Source organism: Hydra vulgaris, chromosome 14 (assembly GCF_038396675.1).
Source record: "Hydra vulgaris chromosome 14, alternate assembly HydraT2T_AEP".
In the NCBI taxonomy this organism is placed as follows: domain Eukaryota; kingdom Metazoa; phylum Cnidaria; class Hydrozoa; order Anthoathecata; family Hydridae; genus Hydra; species Hydra vulgaris.
This window is the reverse complement of record NC_088933.1, coordinates 28,306,497-28,330,564: the sequence shown is the minus strand read 5'-3', so window position 1 is coordinate 28,330,564 and position 24,068 is coordinate 28,306,497. Positions and strand designations below refer to the sequence as shown.

Genomic DNA, 24,068 nt, shown 5'->3' with positions numbered 1-24,068 from the left:
AACTATATTTTTAATTTATTTATATCAGTATTGGGCTTTTCAAAATCAGAAGTTGATTGATAATTATGTTAATTAGCTTTATATCATCAACATACATTTTTTATAATTTGAAAATTCGCCGTTTCATACAACACGTTGCGCTCTGTTACACACAAAATTTCTATACCATCTCAGTGCTTTATTTGTGATACCATAACATTTTAGTTTAATTGTTGAGAAAACTAAGATGTAAGATGATTAAAAGACTATTTTCTGACTACCCAAGACTATTTACTAAATAGTGTGGAGAGTGAATTTTATAAGAATGCACACACCACCCTGTTCAGCAAACTGTAGGTTTGAGTTTAGAATTTCTAAGTTTAAACCGACATGGAATAGAGTGAAGAAGAGTGTACTCAAATATCAACAAGTTTTAATGGAAGAAGAGTTTTTTTAAGTAGAAACTTCATATTACGATAAATTTTTGACCATCGAGCTCTAAAATTTTTTAATAAAATAAAATTTTACGTTAAAGTATTTGTTTATATTTACACAAAGTAAAGCATTTTGAATTTTAATATATTTTCCTACATTTTTTATCAGTAAAGATAGAGCGAAAGTTTTTTCTAAACACTTTGCTTTGAATCGAATATATAATAGGATTTACAAAAGAATTGGATATACGCAAAAGTTCAAAAATCTGATAAAAGTTTGAGTTTACGTCAAACTTTACGCTGAAGATAGAAAGAAAATACATAAACCTATTTGGTAAAATACAAACAATAAATGCAAATAAAACTATTCGCATTGTTTTAATTGTTTTTTTTTGACGCTCAAGTAAAAAGTTTCCATTTAATTTTTTTTGGCCTTCGGTTAAATTGCTATAACAAATAAAATAAGCTGCTTTTTTGATTGATGATGAAGTTCTATGAAAGCATAATATTAACAAAAATAATGGTATCAGAGCATTAGTCACAAGTGTAACTATATGAAGTATTATTTTTTTGTTAATGTTATTGGAGAAGTTGTAACCACAAGCATTACCTTGAGAACCATAAGGTGTGTATTCCATACTTATGGCTCGAGGAATAAAATGTAATAAAAATGTCACTAAAAACAATAATAAAATCTTAAAAACTGTGCGTTTCATTGATTTTGTCAACAAAGACAGTGGTTGAACAACGGCTTGTTGGCGCTCAAAAGCAATATAAACAAGTAAAAATGATGACGTGTCCATCATCCAAAATATTGGTAAAGATCCAGTAAGGGTTTTGCATATCCAATATCCTAATTTACCCTCTGGGTGTTTATACGCGTTTGTCGTAAGTACATAAATAGGTAATGAGGTAATTGACAATATAAAGTCGACACCTGCCAATGTAAATATCAAAATATTGAATGTTGAGCTTTTTTTTATTTCTTTACCTAAAAGTACGACAATCATCACAACTAAGTTTCCAAAAAATCCAAATATTGTAATACCTCCGTACCAAAAAACCTCCCATGTTCGAAATATAAACGAATCGTTAGAAGCTGCGCCCTAGAAAAAGCATAATACAATAAGAAGTAGTCATAATGCACTTACATATTAGCAATAGTTATGCACTTTTTTTATACAACACTTATTTAAATTAAATATAAAATATTGATAAAGAAAGTTATCAGCTGTTTATAAACTTTGTTAGCAATAATAATAGAAGTTACTCGTTATTGTAGCTCATTTTCATGCTAAATCTTAAACGTGTAAAAACGAATAGTCACGTAATCAAAACATAATCACAAAAATAGTCTGGAAACGCTGACCGCAGTCTTTGAAATTTGATATTTATGTTGAACTAGATTTATGCAGCTGGCTTATTTTGCATAAATAAACTTACCCCAAACGTGAGAACAACATGTTGATAAAATAATTTTTTTACTATTCTCAACTAGACTTATATTCATCAATAAATTTTAAGTTTCGTAGTATAATCTCTCAGCGTTCAAAAATTATGACCATATAAATTTGTAACCCTTTTAAATTGGAGAGGGTTCAAACTTTATAAGGTCATAGTTTTTGAATGCTGAGAGAATATACTTTAAAACTTAAAATCCATCAATGAATATAAGTTAAGAAGAAAAGTAAATACAATATTTTATCAACTTGTTGCTCTCACGTTTAAGGCAGGTAGGACAAATATTTAGGGGCTTTTTTGTTCTCAGGCACCAATCATCAGTATTTGTAATATTGATGATTTGTGAATCATTGTTATTTGACGTAAGAATAAATGTGTAAATGTTTTGAGTTTGCTCCATGTCTGGAATAAGCTCAAACATTAACACTGGATATATATATATATATATATATATATATATATAAATATATATATATATATATATATATATATATATATATATATATATATATATATATATATATATATATATATATATATATAGATATATATAGATATATATATATACAAACATACATATGAATATATATATATATGTATAAATATATATGTAAATATATATTTATACATATATAAATATAAACATATATATTAACTAAACATGACGTTTATATATATATGCATATATATATGCATATATATATATATATACATATATATATGTATACATATATATAAACATATATACTATATATATACTATATGTATATATATATATATATATATATATATATATATATATATATATATATATATATATATATATATATATATATATATATATAGACAGTATATATATAAAGACAGTATATATATATAGACAGTAAATGTTTTGAGTTTGCTCCATGTCTGGAATAAGCTCAAACATTAACACTGGATATATATATATATATATATATATATATATATATATATATATATATATATATATATATATATATATATATATATATATATACAAACATACATATGAATATATATATATATGTATAAATATATATGTAAATATATATATTTATACATATATAAATATAAACATATATATTAACTAAACATGACGTTTATATATATATGCATATATATATATAAATATATATATATATATAAATATATATATAAATATATGTATATACTGTCTATATATATATATATATATATATATATATATATATATATATATATATATATATATATATATAGATATATATATATATATATATAGTATATATATAGTATATATGTATATATATATGTATACATATATATATGTATATATATATATATATATATATATATATATATATATATATATATATATATATATATATATATATATATATATGTATATAAACAGTATATATATATATAGACAGTATATATATATACACAGTATATAAATATAGACAGTATATATATATATATATATATATATATATATATATTTATATATATATATTTATTTATATACATATATATATATATATATATATATATATATATTATATCTATATATATAAATAAATATATATATACTGTCTATACATGATAGACATGTATACACGAAAAAAAATTTTTTCGTTCCTGTGTAAAAAGTTCTTGACCAATAGATAATCCATTGTTATTAAGAGTGGTATCCCTTTTATCACGTCATATTGAACAAATAGAAAACCATCTGTGCAAAATGAGTTTACCATATTTAATCAACCAATTCACATCTCTAACAACTAACTGGCTAGAAATGGGTCAAGGTAAACATTCAACTGCTTTTCAAAAGTATGATGCCATTATATCAAAGTTAGAAGCCACAGTCAACAGCCTACTTACCCGCGTATCTGTTCTTGAATAGGAAAATATTGCTCTGAAAGCAAATCTAGCTCAACTGCCCGAATAAGCTTCTCCAAGTTTAACCACAACTTTTAAATGAGCAAGTGCAGTCAAGCATAATTCAGGAGCTAACAAAGTCATCTTTCAAGCAGTCAACAAAAAATTCAAAATTGCAGAAAACTAGAATTATCGCAGGCCTTCCAAAAATTCAAAATGTGCTTCAAAGACTTAACTATAATGTTGCTTTTAAAGTCTCTGGATATTTTTCGACATCTTCAGCTAAAAAGTTCACCAATACCACCAGTTTAACTGCAATCGCAGCCAATCCAAATGAATTAATCATTGTTGAGCTGGAAATCTAAAAAGTTATCTAAAAAAATGTGATTGAACTGGTCTAAGGTTGTATTTAAGCATGAGTACACGTTTAGTGCATTCAAGATTTTTAGTAAAGGGTCAGTATGGCTGAGTTTATCTTTATTATAAACTAATCCTGATGCATGTTTTTGACTATACCAAGAAACTTGGTTTTTTCTGTTCTTTCAATTTTATCTTATCTATTTATAGTGAGGGAAGTATAGTTGGTATACTTTTTTTTTGTTTTTTGGAATGAAACAATATGTATTTTATTTTTTCTGTATTTAGTGATAACTTGTTTAATTTTAACCAGATGTTTAATCTTTTAAGCTCTTTGTTCATACACTCGTAAAGGTCTTTGATTAAGCTTCAAATGTCCCCTCCAAGCAATCAGATAGTGTTGGCTTCTTACCAAGACAAGAATAAGTGGTAGTATCATCAGCGAACAGATGTGAGAATATCTGGAAGATTGTTAGTGTAAATTAAAAAGAGTATAGGGCCAAGGATAGAACATTGAGGAACCCCTGAAGTTACAGGATATGAAGAAGAGTGCTGTCCATCCTGGAGAACTTTTATACTACAATCGGAAAGGAAGGATTCAATAATCTTAAAGATGCTACAAGATACACCGTATGAAGAAAGCTTATGGAGAAGACCAGCATGCTTAACTTTATCAAAAGCTTTGGAAATGTCAAGAGCGATAGCCTTAACCTCTCCACCTCTATCTAATGTACGATAAAATCTATTGGTTGTTACTGTTAGCAAATCAGCTGTAGAACAACATTCCTGATTCTCAATATCCTTCCGAAAGAATTTTATTTTTCCTAATTGTACGAAATCTTCCGGTTAACAACTCTAGTCTACTCTTAATCTTTCAACAGTTTAAATGCGAACCTTGACATATTTTTGGGACACCCTGTATATATGCATATATATAATTTAAAATGTCACGTTAAGTTCTGAAATGCCACACCAAAATGTTTAAATTTTACGTCACACTGTAAAAAAGTCACGCCAAATTTTTAAATGTCCCACCAAAATATTTAAATTTTCCGCCACTTTTAAACCTCTACAAAAGAATGCTCAAAGTTGCTTGACTAATAAAAGTTTTGCAGCACTTATAAATGTCACAGAGAGTGTACTGCTAAAATGTCACGTCATAATAATAAACTCCGTGCCACGCGCAATAAAATGTCTAAAGTAAATAAAATTTCACATTTATTAATATATATATATATATATATATATATATATATATATATATATATATATATATATATATATATATATATATATCTATATATATATATATATATATATATATATATATATATATATATATATATATATATATATATATATATATATATATATATATATATATATATATATATATATATATATATATATATATATATATATATATATATATATATATATATATATATGTATATATATATATATATATATATATGTATATATATATACATTAGGGTGTTTCATATTTTATCAATTTTTGAAATTAAACTCGCGAATCGATTTATAAATTGACCATTTATATGAAAATAAGTTTGAACAAAAAAAAGTATGTTTGTACAATTTTTAGGGTCCCCGCCAGTTCGATTTTGGGCAAAAATGTTGGGTGTTTTAAACGCCTGGCGGGGACCTTAAAATTTATCCTATAAAATTTTTTATTCTTTTAAATAATATATGTTGGATTGGATATTAATTACATAAAAGGAGCATGTTGAAAAAATTAAGATACGCCTCCGAGTTAATAATATTTACAAAAACCTATTTTATAACTCGGTGGCGTATTTTATAACTCGGAGGCGTATTTTATAACTCGGAGGCGTATCTTAATTTTTTCAACATGCTCCTTTTATGTAATTAATATCCAATCCAACATATATTATTTAAAAGAATAAAAAATTTTATAGGATAAATTTTAAGGTCCCCGCCAGGCGTTTAAAACACCCAACATTTTTGCCCAAAATTGAACTGGCGGGGACCCTAAAAATTGTACAAACATAATTTTTTTTGTTCAAACTTATTTTCATATAAATGGTCAATTTATAAATCGATTCGCGAGTTTAATTTCAAAAATTGATAAAATATGAAACACCCTAATATACATATATATATATATATATATATATATATATATATATATATATATATATATATATATATATATATATATATGTATATATATTTATATATTTTTTTTTTAGATATATGTGTATATATATATATATATATATATACATATATATATATATATATATATATATATATATATATATATATATATATATATATATATATATATATATATATATATATATATATATATATATATATATATATATATATATATATTTTTTTTTTTTTTTTTTTTTTTTTCTGTTGAATCTTTGTTGATAAAACACAGTGTAAAATGAAAAAAAAATTTTTGTTAAGTGATTTTCTACTAATAAATATAATTAATATTCACATCTTTCAAAATATCTTTATTAATATGACTCACAATAGTGCTGTTTACTCTTTTTGAGCCATTTTACAACAGATATATGTGTTTAACCTTCTTACACTAGAAAATGATCTTTTTGATGCTGCACTGACTGGTATAGTAAGAAAGACTCTTATAACTTTAGACATAAAATTTCATCAAACATTTTAAATGTATAGTTTTTGGCAAAAATTTTAACTAATGTTGAGATGATGGATATCTTAGTAATTGGCTTAATTGAGATGATGGTTATCTTAGCAATTGGCTTTACTGCGTTGGTTTTTTTTGTTAGTAATAATTCAGGCAGTTGATTAAGTTAAAATGTGCAGTTGCTATTTTAAATTTGTCCAGTCAATGTCAAAGTACATTTTTGACAGCGACGGATCTATATCAATGATTTTTAACTCCAAGGTTGTCAAGTTTAATATAAGTTTTTTCATATTAAGGGCAGTTTTTACAGATGGCTGCTGAAACCTCTTGTTAATTTCACCAACCAAAAGGTTAATGACTTTATAAAACATTTGTCTGAAAAAATCAGAAACATCTGATAAAATATGAGATCCCGAGCCATAATCTAATCATCTTTGTGATTTGCGAGTCCTTGGAATTGATGACTTACCGACTTCCAAATCATTAGCTTTATCTCTTAATCTTTCCAAATACTGTTTAATGACTAACACACACTTCATGGCTTCAGTTAAAGAAAATGCTTTTGTTTGTAACGTACTTGAAGTCTGCTCTGTTGCATTAAAAAAAAGGAAACTCATTTTCATGCTAAAATATGCTTCAAATTTTTGAAGCTGTTGCGATATTCCAATGGCTTTTGACCTAAAATTATCTGATACCGACTCTCAAGCTTCTGCTATTGCATTTATAACAGACTTGTAATTAGTTTTTTCTGACAATGCTTCAAAAGCACTAGAACGAACAGTCCAGCAAGTAGGATACAATGGCTTCGAGTTCTTTAAGAGACTTCTGTTATCGTTATCAAACTACATTTGCTACCTAATTCTATAAAAGTCATTAATTTGCTTAGAATTTTACCATTAATTTTAGTTATTTATTCATCATGTTAGCAATTTCAGATACAAGTGACTGGCTGTCCATGAACAAATTTCATTGCCTGGTACAGTCTTGCAAACACAAGTTCAAACAATGTGTAAAGCAATGGACAGAGATTGCTGCGTTGTTTTCTTTTTTAAATTGAGCGGCTATTCTAAGTAAATGTTCTGTCATATTTTCTGCCATATCATAAGCTTGGCCTTGGTAGTTTTCGAGAATTAAAGAAAATTGGAGTAAAACATCTTTAACAGTTTTTGTTAAAGATTCGACATCTAATTGTTCCAGCTCATAAAGACTAAATAAATCCTGGTGCACATTATAGTTTTCATCAACCTAACATACAAATATTTAAAACTTCTCTTTGTTTGAAATCTCTCTGGATTCATTTTATTTAATAGTATTTTAAATTCCGGATTTGTGACGGCAACCTTAAAATCACTGCTCGACCAAAAAGTCATATACGCTCATTTACTACTGCTTGGGACAAGTAGTTTTTGCTTTTGAGCCTTGATTTTGTGGTTCTGGTACATCTTGTAATCTGAGAGTCATTTATTGTTTATGGTCGCCCTCTGATTCTGGATGACCGCGTTTGCAAGACCTTGACATAAAAGAAGCTTTAAGGACGATAATTCTTTTAAAAAATATTTGTTGTCTTCTTCTCTGGTATTGTTTGATCTACTTTGAAAGCTGAATTGTTGCAGTTTTTGCCTTTAATTTATAAGCTAGTACTTTTTTAAAACCTCCCTGTGGTTCATACTCATAAAATTTAGTAGCCGCATTCTTCCAATTGTCGAACCCTACATTAACGAAGGCTGACTCCTTTTTTTTTGCCTCACGTTTGTTAAGACTTTCTATAAACCAACATTGAAAGCAAAATACTTTATGCCTTGTTACACAGAGTGTTAGCCACGATTATTTAGCATACCAGGACTCAGGGCCGTCCCTAGGGAAAGCTGCCCTGACCAAATTCTTCACAACCTAGTAAGTCAAACATTTTATGTAATGCAAACGCCATTTTTTAAATGAATTTTGATACAGGGTAGCAAGAAAAAGTAAATACGTGAAAAAGAGATGGCTTGTATACTTTTCAGAAACTGATTCAGGTTATTGTCTTCCTTGTCGAACATGTGAAAAGGAGATGTGAACATGTGAAAATGAGAGTGAACATGTTAAAAGGAGATGGCTAATAAACTTTCCAGAAACGCTCAAAAAAAAAGCATAAACTGTACAACAAATTTCTAAAAAAATAAAAACACAAAAAATGAGAAAAAATTACAAAATATATAAAATATTTTACCAAACACTAATTAAAAATACAAGGAAAAACTATTACTGAATGCTAGTTTCAAGGAATAAATTTAATAGTAAAAAAACAAGGTCCATAATTAATCACATAATTGGAAAAGATAAAAATATTGCATCTCTGTTACCTTAGAGAATTAATATCGATAACACTGATATATTCTGCAAAAACTTAATTTCAAAAGAGCTCAAAACTTGCCAATAAAACAACACCATTAACAGAATTATTTAAAGTATACCTAAAACCCCCTAATGATAATATATCAAATATTGTATGACAATGAATTAAGCTATAAAAATTCGAAGCAGCATATTCTTCTTTTAAAAAAAAATATGATATGATATCAAATTTCTAGCAATATAGTTATTTTTGAAAAAACTTAAGCAAACCTCTGTTTCATAAAACTCTGTTTCATAAACTGAAACTCTCATTCAAGTTTGGTATTTTTCCTGATGCTCTGAAAATAGCTAAAATAATCCCAATTTACAAATGCAACGATCATTTGAACATTACAAACTATAGACCTATATCAATACTAGTGCGTAATTTATAATAGAATATTCGAATATTTCACTAAAAACAACTTCTTCCACCAAAAACAATTCGGGTTTCAGAAAAATCACAACTGAGTATGCAACTATTGAAATATTAAAACAAATATTTGATGGTTTTGACAATAACAAATATACTTTAGGAGTATTATAGATCTATCGAAAACATTCGACACAGTTGACCGCTGCATTCTCTTATAAAAATTAAATGCTATGGTGATATGCGAATAGTAAATGTAGTATGCGGAGTACCACAGGGATCAATCCTTGGTCCGCTCCTATTCTTAACTTATATTAACAACTTTTGTAATGCATCATTAAAACTGAACTCAATGTTGTATGCAAACAATACAAATTTATTTCTTAACAATAATGATACCAAACATCTATATACGGATATGAATATGGAGTTAAATAAAGTTAATAGTTGGTTTAGGGCAAATAAAACTCATACTTAATGTTGAGAAAACGAATTATACACAATGCCATAAAAAAACACAAGAATTAATGATTCCACTTAGTTTGCACGAGCTTTATTTAAATTATACAGTAATTAAAAAGCAAGTAAGTATAAAATTCTCAAATTAATGAATTTTGGGAAGTCCACTGTTTCAATAACTGTGGAAATATATGAAAGGGAAGTTGGCAATCATTAAAACTTTAAAAAATTTATAGGCTGCAAAAACACGTTTGTCGTATCATTTACTTTAAACATAAACGAGAACATGCAAAACCACTTATAAAAGATATAAAAATGATGAATATATTTGAAATAAATATCTATCAGCAATCTTTAGCAAGCAAACTTTAACAATAAGTTTGAAATAAATCTAAAGGAAAAGTATAATCTAAGATCAAATAAAAACAACAAAATTACCCCAGAATTGTAATAAACTCTCAAGTTTTGTATATCTCAATGAGGATCTAAATTATGGAATGACTGTCAAAAAGAATATAAATTTATGGTGAAGTCCATAAATTCATTTAAGTTTCTAACAAAACAAAAGTTTTTATAATTTGATCATAAGAACTGTTTTTTTCTTTTTTCTTTTGTTTTTTTAATTTATTTATTTTTGTCTTGATTATTTTAACGGTTACTTATGACCGTTATTATGAGTTATTATTATTATTATTAATACGAGCTTTTTGCCATTACGATATATGTTTTCTTTATCATCTTTGAGCCCCTATCTGCTTTAACTTAATTATGCTGTAAGTCCAGTATATACTTTATTTTATGTTATCTTTATACTTACGAACTTTGTAAAGATGATATTAATACTATGTTAAACAGAAAAAAAAAAATTATAATCCTTGAATCGAATATATATATATATATATTTTTTTTTTTTTTTATTATTTTTTTTTTTTATTCTTTTTGCTAGATTGGTAGGTGGTGTAAGTATTAAAGTATTGGTGGTAGTAAAAAAAGCTTATATACGCAACTGTTACCGGAGGGAGGGGGCGCTGCAACTACATTTGCCTCGGGCGCCGCCAACTTTTGGGACAGCTCTGAACTTGCAGGGCCAACGACATGAGTTTTGAAGTGGAGAGGCACAACTATCAATTTCTAAAAAAGTCTTCCATAGCTAGATTTTCTATAAAAAAAAATAAAAAATAAAAGTGGTTTTTTAGAAAAAAATGGGGTGGGAGCACGTGCCCCCCGGCGTCGTCGTCACTGACTTGTTAAACACTCTAAACATAATTTTGTTTTTAGTTTCTTTTCTTGTTATTTGGAGGATACATTCATCATCTGATTGGTAAATCTGGGCCGTTTTTGAACTGCAACATAGGGCTTTACAGTATAATGTGAATCTGACTGTGAGGCTTGTGCATCAGTTAAATTCAATGCCAATGCTTTGAAGTCATTGTTAATTTGATTTATAATATAATATAAACACTGCAATTTAATTATGCATTTATTTATATTTTAGCTAAAACAATGTAATCACAAAATAATAATAAAAAATAGTAAAATCATTAAATGGTTATCAATAAAACTTATATAAATATAAATTTTGCGTTCTATTGAATTTGAAAATTGTATTACCCTTTACCATATTTTAAACGTTCTACTGTATTGATTTAAATATATAGAAAATCAAGAATGCAAAATTTTATGCAAACATTTTTTTTTTTTAAAGCATGATTTTAAATGGTATACTTATTAAAAAATTGATTCTTCAGAATCAAATTTTGTTAAAAAATAAGCATACTCTACATCACCCATGTTTTCTATTATTAGGATTGTCGACAGTGCATATTTGATGCATGAAAACCATTTTAAACGGTTTAAAAATTAATTTTAAACGGTTCCTACGCTAGTATGAACATCAACTCGTACACCAACATATATATATATATATATATATATATATATATATATATATATATATATATATATATATATATATATATATATATATATATATATATATATATATATATATATATATATATAGGTGATAGCTGACTTGTCGAAAGGGTCAAATTTGTCCCTCCGGCCCCCCCCCCCCATCCTTCTCCTATGCGCTAGCCTTAAAAAACTAGTTCCAGATCCTTGTTCTTCAGTCAAAACAAGAATTCACTAAACGTTCCTCAAAAAATAGATTTCTTTCCTACTTCGTTTTTTTTTTATTACATGCTTTTTCTTTGAAAATTGTATTAATTATACCACATTTGTAACAAAATGGAAGCAAATATATTGTTTCACTGGGCAAGCAATGTTTTTTTAACCTGTATTATTTAGATATTTACTTTAAATAGTTTTTAAATATTTCTCCTGTATTGCTATATCTGCATGTATTTTATACACATATAAATGATGCATTAATTTTAGCTTAAATTTTTAATAACTGCAGCATCACTAACAACTTCAATAATTAGATCTATTTTGCAAACTTGAAGCATTTGCAATTAAATTGCGTTAAAAAAATATATTTAGGGTAGAGCGAGACTAGTTAAGCAATTTTCACTAAAGCTAACAGATCTCATGAACGGTGCGTCGGATTTACAGATTTTTTTCAGTATTTAAAAGATAATTTAACCTGCTAAAAATTTGTTAAGAAAAAAGTATACTTTTTAATTTTTTTGAGAAGATATTGCATAAAGTTTACTGAGTTGGTCAACTTGCCCCTGCGGGGTAAGTTGAGCTATAGTATCAGGTAAGTTGAGCAATCAACAAGCAAATGAATATGCATGGTACAAAACTTGGGTGAACCATCAATAAAACTTTCACTAACACTAAGCGTGCGTATAATTTATAAACTTTTATTTTATACACTTTAATGACGTAAGTAAGAGAAGGGAAAAAATTAAATAGTAAGAAAGCGTCATAAAATACAAAAATATTGTTTTATTTAACGCTCTTGAATTTTTAAGCCCGATTTAAAATTTACTAATTTTAAAAATATATTTAAATAATGTAAATTATTTCTTATCAAAGCTGTTACTTTGAGTTCAATAGTTCAGTTTTATTTACTTTTTTTAAAGCTGCCCAACTAACCCCTACTAGACGAAGTGACACATTAGTTAGATTTTAAAAAGAGCAGTAAGATTACGAAAAAACGGCTAATTTTAATTAAAAGTCCTGCTATCACTTAGGTGTTGATATTTTACCAAATAAATTGGTAAAATATCAACACTTAAGTGATGGCAGATAAAAAAAATTATAAGCATCTAAAAGAAAAATAGTGAAATCTTTTTTTTTACTTTTTTGGTCGAAAATTTAAAAAATATCCGTGTACTTTTCTTAACTGCTTTTCAGCAATCTTTTGTTATGCATCGTGTTAACATTCTAATTCTTTAACTATCATCCATTAGACGTGTTGTCATGTGATGGGTAGTTTTTGAAACATTTTAGTTTTAAAACTTACTCCTGTGCTCAACTAGCTCCGCTCTACCCTACAAGAAGTTTTTTGGATTTTGCTGGCTACTTACTTTACACACTACACGTACTACATGTACTTACTTTACACACTACACGTGCTACATGTACTTACTTTACACACTACACGTGCTACATGTACTTACTTTACACACTACACGTGCTACATGTACTTACTTTACACACTACACGTGCTACATGTACTTACTTTACACACTACACGTGCTACATGTACTTACTTTACACACTACACGTACTACATGTACTTACTTTACACACTACACGTGCTACATGTACTTACTTTACACACTACACGTACTACATGTACTTACTTTACACACTACACGTGCTACATGTACTTACTTTACACACTACACGTACTACATGTACTTACTTTACACACTACACGTACTACATGTACTTACTTTACACACTACACGTGCTACATGTACTTACTTTACACACTACACGTACTACATGTACTTACTTTACACACTACACGTACTACATGTACTTACTTTACACACTACACGTGCTACATGTACTTACTTTACACACTACACGTACTACATGTACTTACTTTACACACTACACGTACTACATGTACTTACTTTACACACTACACGTACTACATGTACTTACTTTACACACTACACGTACTACATGTACTTACTTTACACACTACACGTACTACATGTACTTACTTTACACACTACACGTGCTACATGTACTTACTTTACACACTACACGTGTTACATGTACTTACTTTACACACTACACATACTACATGTACTTACTTTACACACTACACGTACTACATGTACGTGACCAATATTGTTTAAAAGTTAGTACATGTTGCCAACTGAATCTGAACTAATTCCGAACTAACCGATAATCGGTTTAAAAAATAGTACAAGAAACCAAACTTAGACTTTTTTCCAAATAAAATGCTTTTTGTTTTTGAACCGTAAACTAAATTCATAGTTAATAAGTTTTTAGGAATTATTACTTTTCGTTCACGTTCTTTTAAAAAAAGAATACGTTCTCTTTCCTGTTTCAAGCATCGTTTTAAACTTTTCACCATTTTCAAGCTTCGTTTCTCAAAAAAAGAACTAGTTCTAGGAAGTCTTTTTTGTGGAACGCGTTTTTCCAAACCCTAATATATATATATATATATATATATATATATATATATATATATATATATATATATATATATATATATATATATATATATATATATATATATATATATATAAAGGAATGATAACATTAGATTTTTCAATCTTAATCAACATTGCAATTTTGATGAAAAAGCAACGTATTTTGAAGTACAAGTTACCAGCCATTGGGGTTCGAGCCCCGATCACACGTTGTATATCACCAAACTTTCCGCTACGCAACACAATTACAATAAGAGAGGTGGAAAGTTAAAACCATCAATTTATTTATTGAAAATTAAATATTCCAAAAAGCTTATAATTTAAGAAGAAAAATATTTTAATTGCATAAATAAATTGCATAAACCTTACCGAATTATAGACGAAATCCTCGTCTATAACTCGGTGGAATATTCATTAAAAAAATGTAAGTAAAGCTATTATTACGTTTTAACTCCAATAAAAAATTGTTTTAGTGGTGCCAAAGTTGTTACAACGTTGTAATTCCAATAATAAAAAAAAAATTTAGTGCAACTAAAGTTATTAAAACTTTGTATTTCTGATAAAAAATAACGTTAGTGTAACCAACGTTAATACGGGAGTTAATGGCGGCGGCCTCCTAATCAATTTTTAGCAGCAAAATGTTCTTTCTTCCGCTTCCAGTAGCTTCTGCCCTTCTATAGGCGACCACAGCCAGAGTTAATTTTTGGAGGCAATTATTGTTTTGGAGGCCGACGCCATTAGGGAGGCGGAAGGAGGGACGCCTTTGGTGGCCGCCTCTAGAAAAAATTGTGGAGGCAGAATCATTTAGAGGTCGCCCTTAACAGCTTTTACCTCCCAACTGGCTGCGGCCGCCAAATTGGAGGCGGAAATATTTGCTTCCAGCCGGGGGATGCAATGAAAAATAATTGCTCATTTGCTTTAAAGCAATTAAATATTAACTAGAAACAAATATTATTTGACATCAAATTTCATTTTATATGATTTATTGCAAAAGTTTTGGGTATTTAAAAAAATTCTAATTTTTTTTTTAAACTAAAAATTGCCTTTGAACTTATATTTACTTTTTCTAATCGTACAACGAGTCATTTTTTTAAATATAAAATACAAACTTTAAATAAGCTTTTAAAACGAGCATGCAAATATAGTCAAAATATTCGATTTTATTTACTAGAGTTCATGCTGTGGAATCTATCTTAAGGTTGTTTTGAGCCCTGGTAATAAAATTAAGCAAACAAGATGTTTTTCAAACTAAAATTTTATCCAAACTACTGATTAAAAAGTGAACTAACCCGTTGCTATGGCGGTAACTAAGGAATTCTGAAAACTGAGGTGCACTAAAACATAATTGCTTAAAAAACTAAATTAAATTACAAGTAAGAGTTTTCATATTACCAATCTCTGTTAAATTCTGCATCGAAATCAAATTTAAAAAATTTTGTAAATTTTTTTTGATTTTTGTGGGGGTCTGCTACCTTAAAAGTTTAAAACGTTTAAAAGTTAAAAATTTATTTGAAATTCCTAGAAAAATAACTGCTCTGACAAAATTATAATTTTTTTTTCAAAATTTTTTTTAAATAGTCAACAAATCATATAAAACAAAACTTTGATGTCAAATATTTAACATTTGTTCTCAATGGTGGCCGCCTCCATAAATTTTTCTGGAGGCGGCCACCATTGGCTTCCACCTCTCTATTGGCGTCGGCCTCCAATACATTTTGCCATTAAAAAAAAAAACTCTGACTGCGGCCGCCAATAGAAAGGCGGAAGCCACTGGAGACAGAATAAACGAAGTTTTGCCGCTAAAAATTAATTGGGAGGTAGCCGCCGTCTGCTGCGGAAGAAAAGTGGAGACGAGAATATTTACGCCGTTTATCAATACTGCACGTGGTCATAATGAAAAATTGTAGTCTTAATGAAAAATAACGTGAGTGTAACCAATGTTATAACAATGTTGTAATTTTGATGAAAAATCACGTTAGTGTAACCAACGCTATTACAACGTTAGATTTAGTTGTTCGATGTCGCCCAACGTAACCCAACATAAATCAATCGTTACATTGACATATATATATATATATATATATATATATATATATATATATATATATATATATATATATATATATATATATATATATATATATATATATATATATGTATGTATGTATATATACATATATACACATTCACAAACACAAACAAGGTTTCTGAAAGTAGATCGTACTGATCATATCATCAGAACCTTTTAAAAGCGTGTATATATTGACTACATCAAAACATAACGAACAAAATGAAACTTAATTAACAATAAAAGTTCAGGGTTAGGGTTAGGGTCAGGGTTATGGTAAGGGTTACAATGGTATGCAATACAAAACTGATTAAACTTGGTTCGACAAAAATTATTTAAAATTATTTTTTCTAGGTACATACTTATTTATTGGTTTAAAACAAAAGAGATCTTTGAAAACGGGTAAAGATATGTCATTTTTCCACATATATATAAAGCACAAAACATTAAAAACATCAAGCTAATAAATATTAAGAACTTTCATTTCAATAAAAAATGGTTTGGAATAAGTGTATCGATCCGCAAAATTTATTAAACGGATCGTATGCTTCTGACGGCGATAAAGGCATTTCAAATTACTTTTTTCAGTGCTTCTCCATGCAACAATAGCATAATTTAAATAACTATGAATTAACGAGTAATAAAGTTGAGACTTTTTTTACATATATGATCTGGTTTTATATAAAATTCCAATATTTTCAGAATATTTTGTATATATATATATATATATATATATATATATATAAACAAAAACATTGAGAACATTGAGCACTCTATTGAGTAGAATACTTTTTAAAGTTGTTTAAATATATATTAAGATCCTTATTAACATTTGTTGAGCACTCTTAATTGTATTTTAACATTCCGTGTAAATATGGAAGCTAATAATTTCACTTACTCGTTGAAAAATATACCTATACTAGATGAAAAAAGTTATACTATTTCTTTGATTGAAAAAGTTGAGCATTTTATTAAAAGAATTCGTTGGAAAGCCCATTTTTTCTTAAAACCAAATACAAAAACAGATGAGACATTTAACAATAATGATAATTATGGATTTAAAACAAAAAATACCCCACCTTTTATACCTGATTTGGAAAATTTTGAAAATGACCTATTACATTTAATTAAAACAATCAAGTTTCGCCCTATAAAAAACGAATTTCAAATAGAATTAAAGTTAGATGTTAAAAAAATTAAATCAAACCCTAATATTTTGGTTTTTGCTGATAAAACAAATAATATTTACCAACTCACAACAGAAAACTTTGAAAAAATTTTACGCGACAATATTACTAGTTTTTATGAAAAAGCCCCTAAAAATTTGGAAAAGGCAATTAATTTAGAAGCGCAAAGTATTGCTAAAAAAATAAACCTTGATAATAGAATCGAATCAACTGCCCCTGCCCAAGCCTTCGTAACACTAAAAGACCATGAACCAAATTTTCAAAACAAACTTCCTTGTAGGTTATTGGTTCCCTCAAAAAGTGAGATTGGACATATAAGCAAAATTAAGTTGGACAAAATTAATAATATTCTTAGAAATAAATTAAATTTGCAACAGTGGAAAAATACCACTGATGTTATAAATTGGTTCTCCATAATCGAAAATAAAAATGACTGCACATTTATTCAATTTGACATTAATGATTTTTACCCCTCAATAACCGCAGATATTTAAGACTATTGAATTTGCAAAAAGCCACACAGCTATTCCTGATGACACAATCCGTATAATAAAACATTGTAGAAAAACCTTACTTTATTTTAATAAGGAAACTTGGAAAAAGAAAAACATACATGACTGCTTTGATATAACAATGGGCAGTTATGACGGAGCAGAAATTTGTGAATTTGTTGGACTATATATTTTAGATTTGTTAAGTAAAATAATCAATATAAAAGATTTAGGCCTTTATCGCGACGATGGTTTAATAGTAATGCATAGAAAATCTGGTCCACAGCTCGACAAAATTAGAAAAGATATTATAAATATTTTTAAAAATAATGGCTTTCAAATCGAAATAAACATAAATTTAAAAATTGTGAATTTTCTTGATGTCACATTTAACCTCTCTGAAAATTCATATAAGCCTTTCAAAAAACCAAACGATGAACTATTATATATTAACATTAACTCTAACCATCCACCCCAAGTTCTAAAACAAATCCCGATTTCAATTAATAACAGACTAAACCAAAACTCCTCAAATGAAAATGTATTCAATTCCTCTAAACGAATATTTGAAGATGCCCTAAAAAAAAGTGGTTTTGAAAATTTTGAACTAAAATTTGACCCTGAAAAAAAGAATACAAAAAAACGAAATAGAACTAGAAATGTAATTTGGTTCAACCCCCCATATAGCAAAAATGTTTCTACTAACATAGGAAAAGTGTTTTTAAAATTGGTCGATAAGCATTTCCCGCGATCTAATAAATTACATAAAATTTTTAATCGAAATACAATTAAAGTTAGCTACAGTTGCACAAAAAATATGGAAAGAATTATAAAAGGTCAATATAAGGCTTTGTTAAACAAAAAAGAAATCCTAAATGAAAAAACTACAGAAAATTGTAATTGTAAACAAAAAATCAATTGTCCAATGAGTGGAAGTTGTTTATCAAAAAATGTGGTATATAAATGTGTTGTTTCCTCTAAGAATGTACCTGATAAACAATATATTGGCATAACAGAGGGTGAATGGAAAAAACGTTTTGCCAATCATAAGCAATCTTTCAAGAATAAAAAGTATTCAAAAGACACCATGCTGTCAAAATATATATGGGAATTAAAAGAAAAATTTATTGATGATTTTATACTGAATTGGTCTATCCTTAAAACAGCGCCTGCATATAACAATATTTCCAAAAAATGCATACTATGCCTACAAGAAAAATTTGAAATAATTACACATGCAAATCAAGAATGCTTATAAAACAAAAGATCGGAATTAATTTCTAAATGTAGGCACGAAAATAAGTTTCTCCTAAAAAACTATAAAAAAAAATGAGTTCAAATAATATTTACATTAACTACCCTTTTTAAAAAAACATTTAAAAAAAATACCATAAGTAATCATTTCTAAAGAAGAATTAGCAATCTTTGAATGATTTTAATTATATAATACTCCTGTCTTGAGACCACTATTTATAAAAAATGTTCCGCGCACACGTGATTTTAAACGAAGCTTTTGAAGATAATGGTTAATAGAAACCAAACATCCAATTGGTATGAATACCCAAAATGTATGAATCTATGATTAAAATAAGGTAGAAATAAGAATCAACAAAAATTAATGAAGCAAAACTTGTTACGGAGATCCAAAACCATGTCAAGATTTACCAAAAAAATAGTTTGAGTCACAGGAAACTCCATAAATGGCATAAAACAGGGTACATAAGAAAAAAGTTAATTTTATCGATAATTCTATTTTAATACTCTATTGAAAAAAAAAAATGGTCGCCTGACAGCCTTCTTTTATTTTTAGGTCATACCATGTTTTCAAATCTAAAAGTAGTTGCAATTGCGCAATACATTGCACCGCCATCTCGACTAAGAATAATAATTGCGTCTAAACCTTTTGGGATAGTAGTTGACATATACAAGTCGTTGACCTCATAATGGTTAACTGATCATCTATCAAAGTTTGATAGTTTTTCTGATTTATTAGACGAAGTATTGCTATTCAAGCAATCCTCAATCGAAAGCAATACTGATGATGCTGATAACTACTCTATTAACGTAGGCTTTACACAACATGGTGCTGACAATGTTGATAATAGAACAATAACTCCTAATGGCAAACAGTACCTTTCACACCATGGGGTTAATTTCAATTTCACATTTATTTACAGCTCCTCTTACAACAATTGGGAGTCTGGAAAATTAAAAAACGCTTCTTGCTCGCATTGCACTTTACAAATTGGTTATAAATGATATAACTGCTGTTTATGAAATTTATTTTTCTAAATTTAGAAACATTTACCTAAAAGCAATCAATAATTATTTATTAACAACAAACTCTTTGGGTTATATGAAAATGAAAACTACACATTTCTGGAAAACGCAATTAATGAATATATAGAATAAAAAAAAATCACTAACAGTCCCGCCATGGATTTATTATGTGGAATATTTTAGTATAATTATAAGAGCTTATTCTGTTCAGAAAAAATCTAACTGATTTTATGCATATTTATTTTATACATAAAATATCGAATCTTTTTGTAGCAAATGAACTTGTAATTTATGAAAAATGTTTTAGAATTAAAATTCAAGAAATATCGTCACTATCTAAAACAACACCATGTTTAGACAAAAATTTCATTTTTTTTTTTTTTTTTTATGCCATATAAATTTATTAAAGTCGTAAAACAGGGGCAAGAAGAAGATATAATTGCAGGGGCAAGAAGAAGATACAATTGGTCTTATTACCAAGCCCCTTACCGCAAATTTAAGACAACAAAAATTAAAAAACGTAACACTATTAATATAAAACGTTTTTCTGAAGACTTAATACAATAAAAATCATCGGTCCTAAAGTCCTACTTTAACTTTTTGTTTTTGTATTGGTTAAGAAAAATTAAAAAAAAAGAAAAAAAAGGAATTAGTACAAAGAAACTATATTACAAAAAGCAAGCAAGCAAATACGCATAATCCTGAAGCTTTCCTTTTAAACCACCATATACCTTGAAATATGTAAATAATTCTTATAAACCATAATTTTTTATAAATATTTAAAAAAAAAAAAAAAAGAAGAAGAATTTAAGCAATAACAAGTGGCACAATCCTTTTCTAAGATCCTCAAGCCCATAATGACAAACCTCGAATTGTTGGGTAAGTTTAACAATAGCAATCATTAAAACTTCAGAAAAGCTGAGCACTACGTCGTTCATCAGTAGTTGTTGCTTCAATTTATTCTTAAACTCATTAAGCGTAGAAATTGTTTTAAGTTCATTGGTTAATATTTTATTCCATAATTTTGGCCCTCTAGTAGAAATTGAAAATTCTGTCGCCGCAAAATAACTTTTGGGTTGAATATAACTGTTAATTGAAAATCTGGTGAGATATCTATTCTGATTTATTTTGAATAATTGGTAAAATACTTTAGGAGATATATTTTTATTAATTTTGAACAAATATAAGAATTTGATAGACATTTAATTGATAAACATTCAATATATTTGAATTAAAAATAATGCTTGGGAGTGTGTATAACGGCCCATATTGGAAATGATTCTGATTGCATGCTTTTGTTTATTAAATAGTTTTTCTATTTTATTTTTATTTGTACTGCGCCAAGCAATATTTAAATAAATAAGATGGCAATGAATGAACGAGAAATATAAAAGCTTTAAGCAAGTTGGATTTAAAAAAGGCTTAGCTCTGCATAACAGGCCTATGTTCCTTGAGATTGTATTTTTGAGATATTGTATGTGATCTCTCCACGTCACATTTTCATCAAGAAGCACGCCGAGAAATTTTAAAGTGGTTTCTCTTTTTATGTCCGATTGGCAATACAAAGTTTTGGAAGTTTCAAAGCAATTTTATCTCGGTCATGAAAACGATGGAAAAAATTATATTTTGTTTTGGTTACATTTAGAGATAATTTGTTTGCATTAAACCATTCAGTAAGATTTAATAGCTCTTTGTTTACTGGCTTAAGCAAAATATATATATCATTATGTGCATAAAATAGATTTGTGATATCTGCAAATAAAATATATATATATATATATATATATATACATATATATATATATATATATATATATATATATATATATATATATATATATATATATATATATTTATATATATATATGCATATATATATATATATATATATATATATATATATATATATATATATATATATATATATATATATATATATATATATATATGTAAAATATTTTAGTGTATTTTACAAATAGAGTGCTCAATGTTCTTAAAGAACAGAGCAATAATAAATTAGTAAAAAACTAGAAGAAAAAAGTTAGATAAATGTTTTTTACTAATTTATATATTTATATATATTTATATATATACCAATCAAACATCCAATTTTTGGCATCTTTGTAGGAATCAAAGTGCTGCTCAGCCAATTTTTGTTCCACCGATGAAAACAAATAGTAGTCGGAATGGGTCAAGTCCGGTAAATACGGCTGGTATCCTAAACCGATTTATCTTTTATGCGCAGATGCATAGTCGTTACACGACTATACATTTGCGCATAAAAGATGAGATGAATATGAAGGTAAGTAAAATATATTTATTAGTTAAATTTTAACAAATATTTAAAAAAATTTTCTTTAACATTGAAGGCCTTTCGTATTAAATCTTTTGTATATGTATGTATATTAAAAAAAAAAAAAAAAAAAAAAAAAAAAAAATATATATATATATATATATATATATATATATATATATATATATATATATGTATGTATGTATATATACATATACATATATACATATTCACAAACACAAACAAGGTTTCTGAAAGTAGATCGTACTGATCATATCATCAGAACCTTTTAAAAGCGTGTATATATTGACTACATCAAAACATAACGAACAAAATGAAACTTAATTAACAATAAAAGTTCAGGGTTAGGGTTAGGGTCAGGGTTATGGCAAGGGTTACAATGGTATGCAATACAAAACTGATTGAACTTGGTTCGACAAAAATTATTTAAAATCATTTTTTCTAGGTACATATTTATTTATTGGTTTAAAACAAAAGAGATCTTTGATAACGGGTAAAGATATGTCATTTTTCCACATATATATAAAGCACAAAACATTAAAAACATCAAGCTAATAAATATTGAGAACTTTCATTTCAATAAAAAATGGTTTGGAATGAGTGTATCGATCCGCAAAATTTATTAAATGGATCGTATGCTTCTGATGGCGATAAAGGCATTTCAAATTACTTTTTTCAGTGCTTCTCCATGCAACAATAGCATAATTTAAATAACTATGAATTAACGAGTAATAAAGTTGAGACTTTTTTTACATATATGATCTGGTTTTATATAAAATTCCAATATTTTCAGAATATTTTGTGTATATATATATATATATATATATATATATATATATATATATATATATATATATATATATATATATATATATATATATATATATATATATATATATGTATATATATATAACACACCCACGTACACATCCACAATTGTCGCTCACAATTTCTCAATTAAAGTTGTAATAAAAAAAAGAGTGCTTACCTCCATTCAGTAAAATTTCTCTATTTTTAATAATTTTGTCTTTGTTTGACCGAAATGGGCTGAAACAACTTTCACTTTCAATACTTGAATTTTTTAAAATATATTTGGCTTTAATAACATTATTATGTTTTTATCATGTTTTTTAAAATGT

At 27.1% G+C, this 24,068-nt stretch overlaps 1 protein-coding gene across 1 annotated transcript; it reads right to left on the bottom strand.

The window, feature by feature from the left end:
- Positions 1–538: 538 nt before the first annotated feature.
- Positions 539–24,068, bottom strand: LOC136090637 (phe13-bombesin receptor-like). Its single transcript, XM_065817454.1, has 2 exons — positions 23,918–24,068; positions 539–1,519 (listed from the first exon to the last, which is right to left on the bottom strand). The coding sequence occupies exons 1-2, from the start codon at positions 23,921–23,923 to the stop codon at positions 554–556; spliced, it is 972 nt and encodes a 323-aa protein (XP_065673526.1). The 5' UTR covers positions 23,924–24,068; the 3' UTR covers positions 539–553.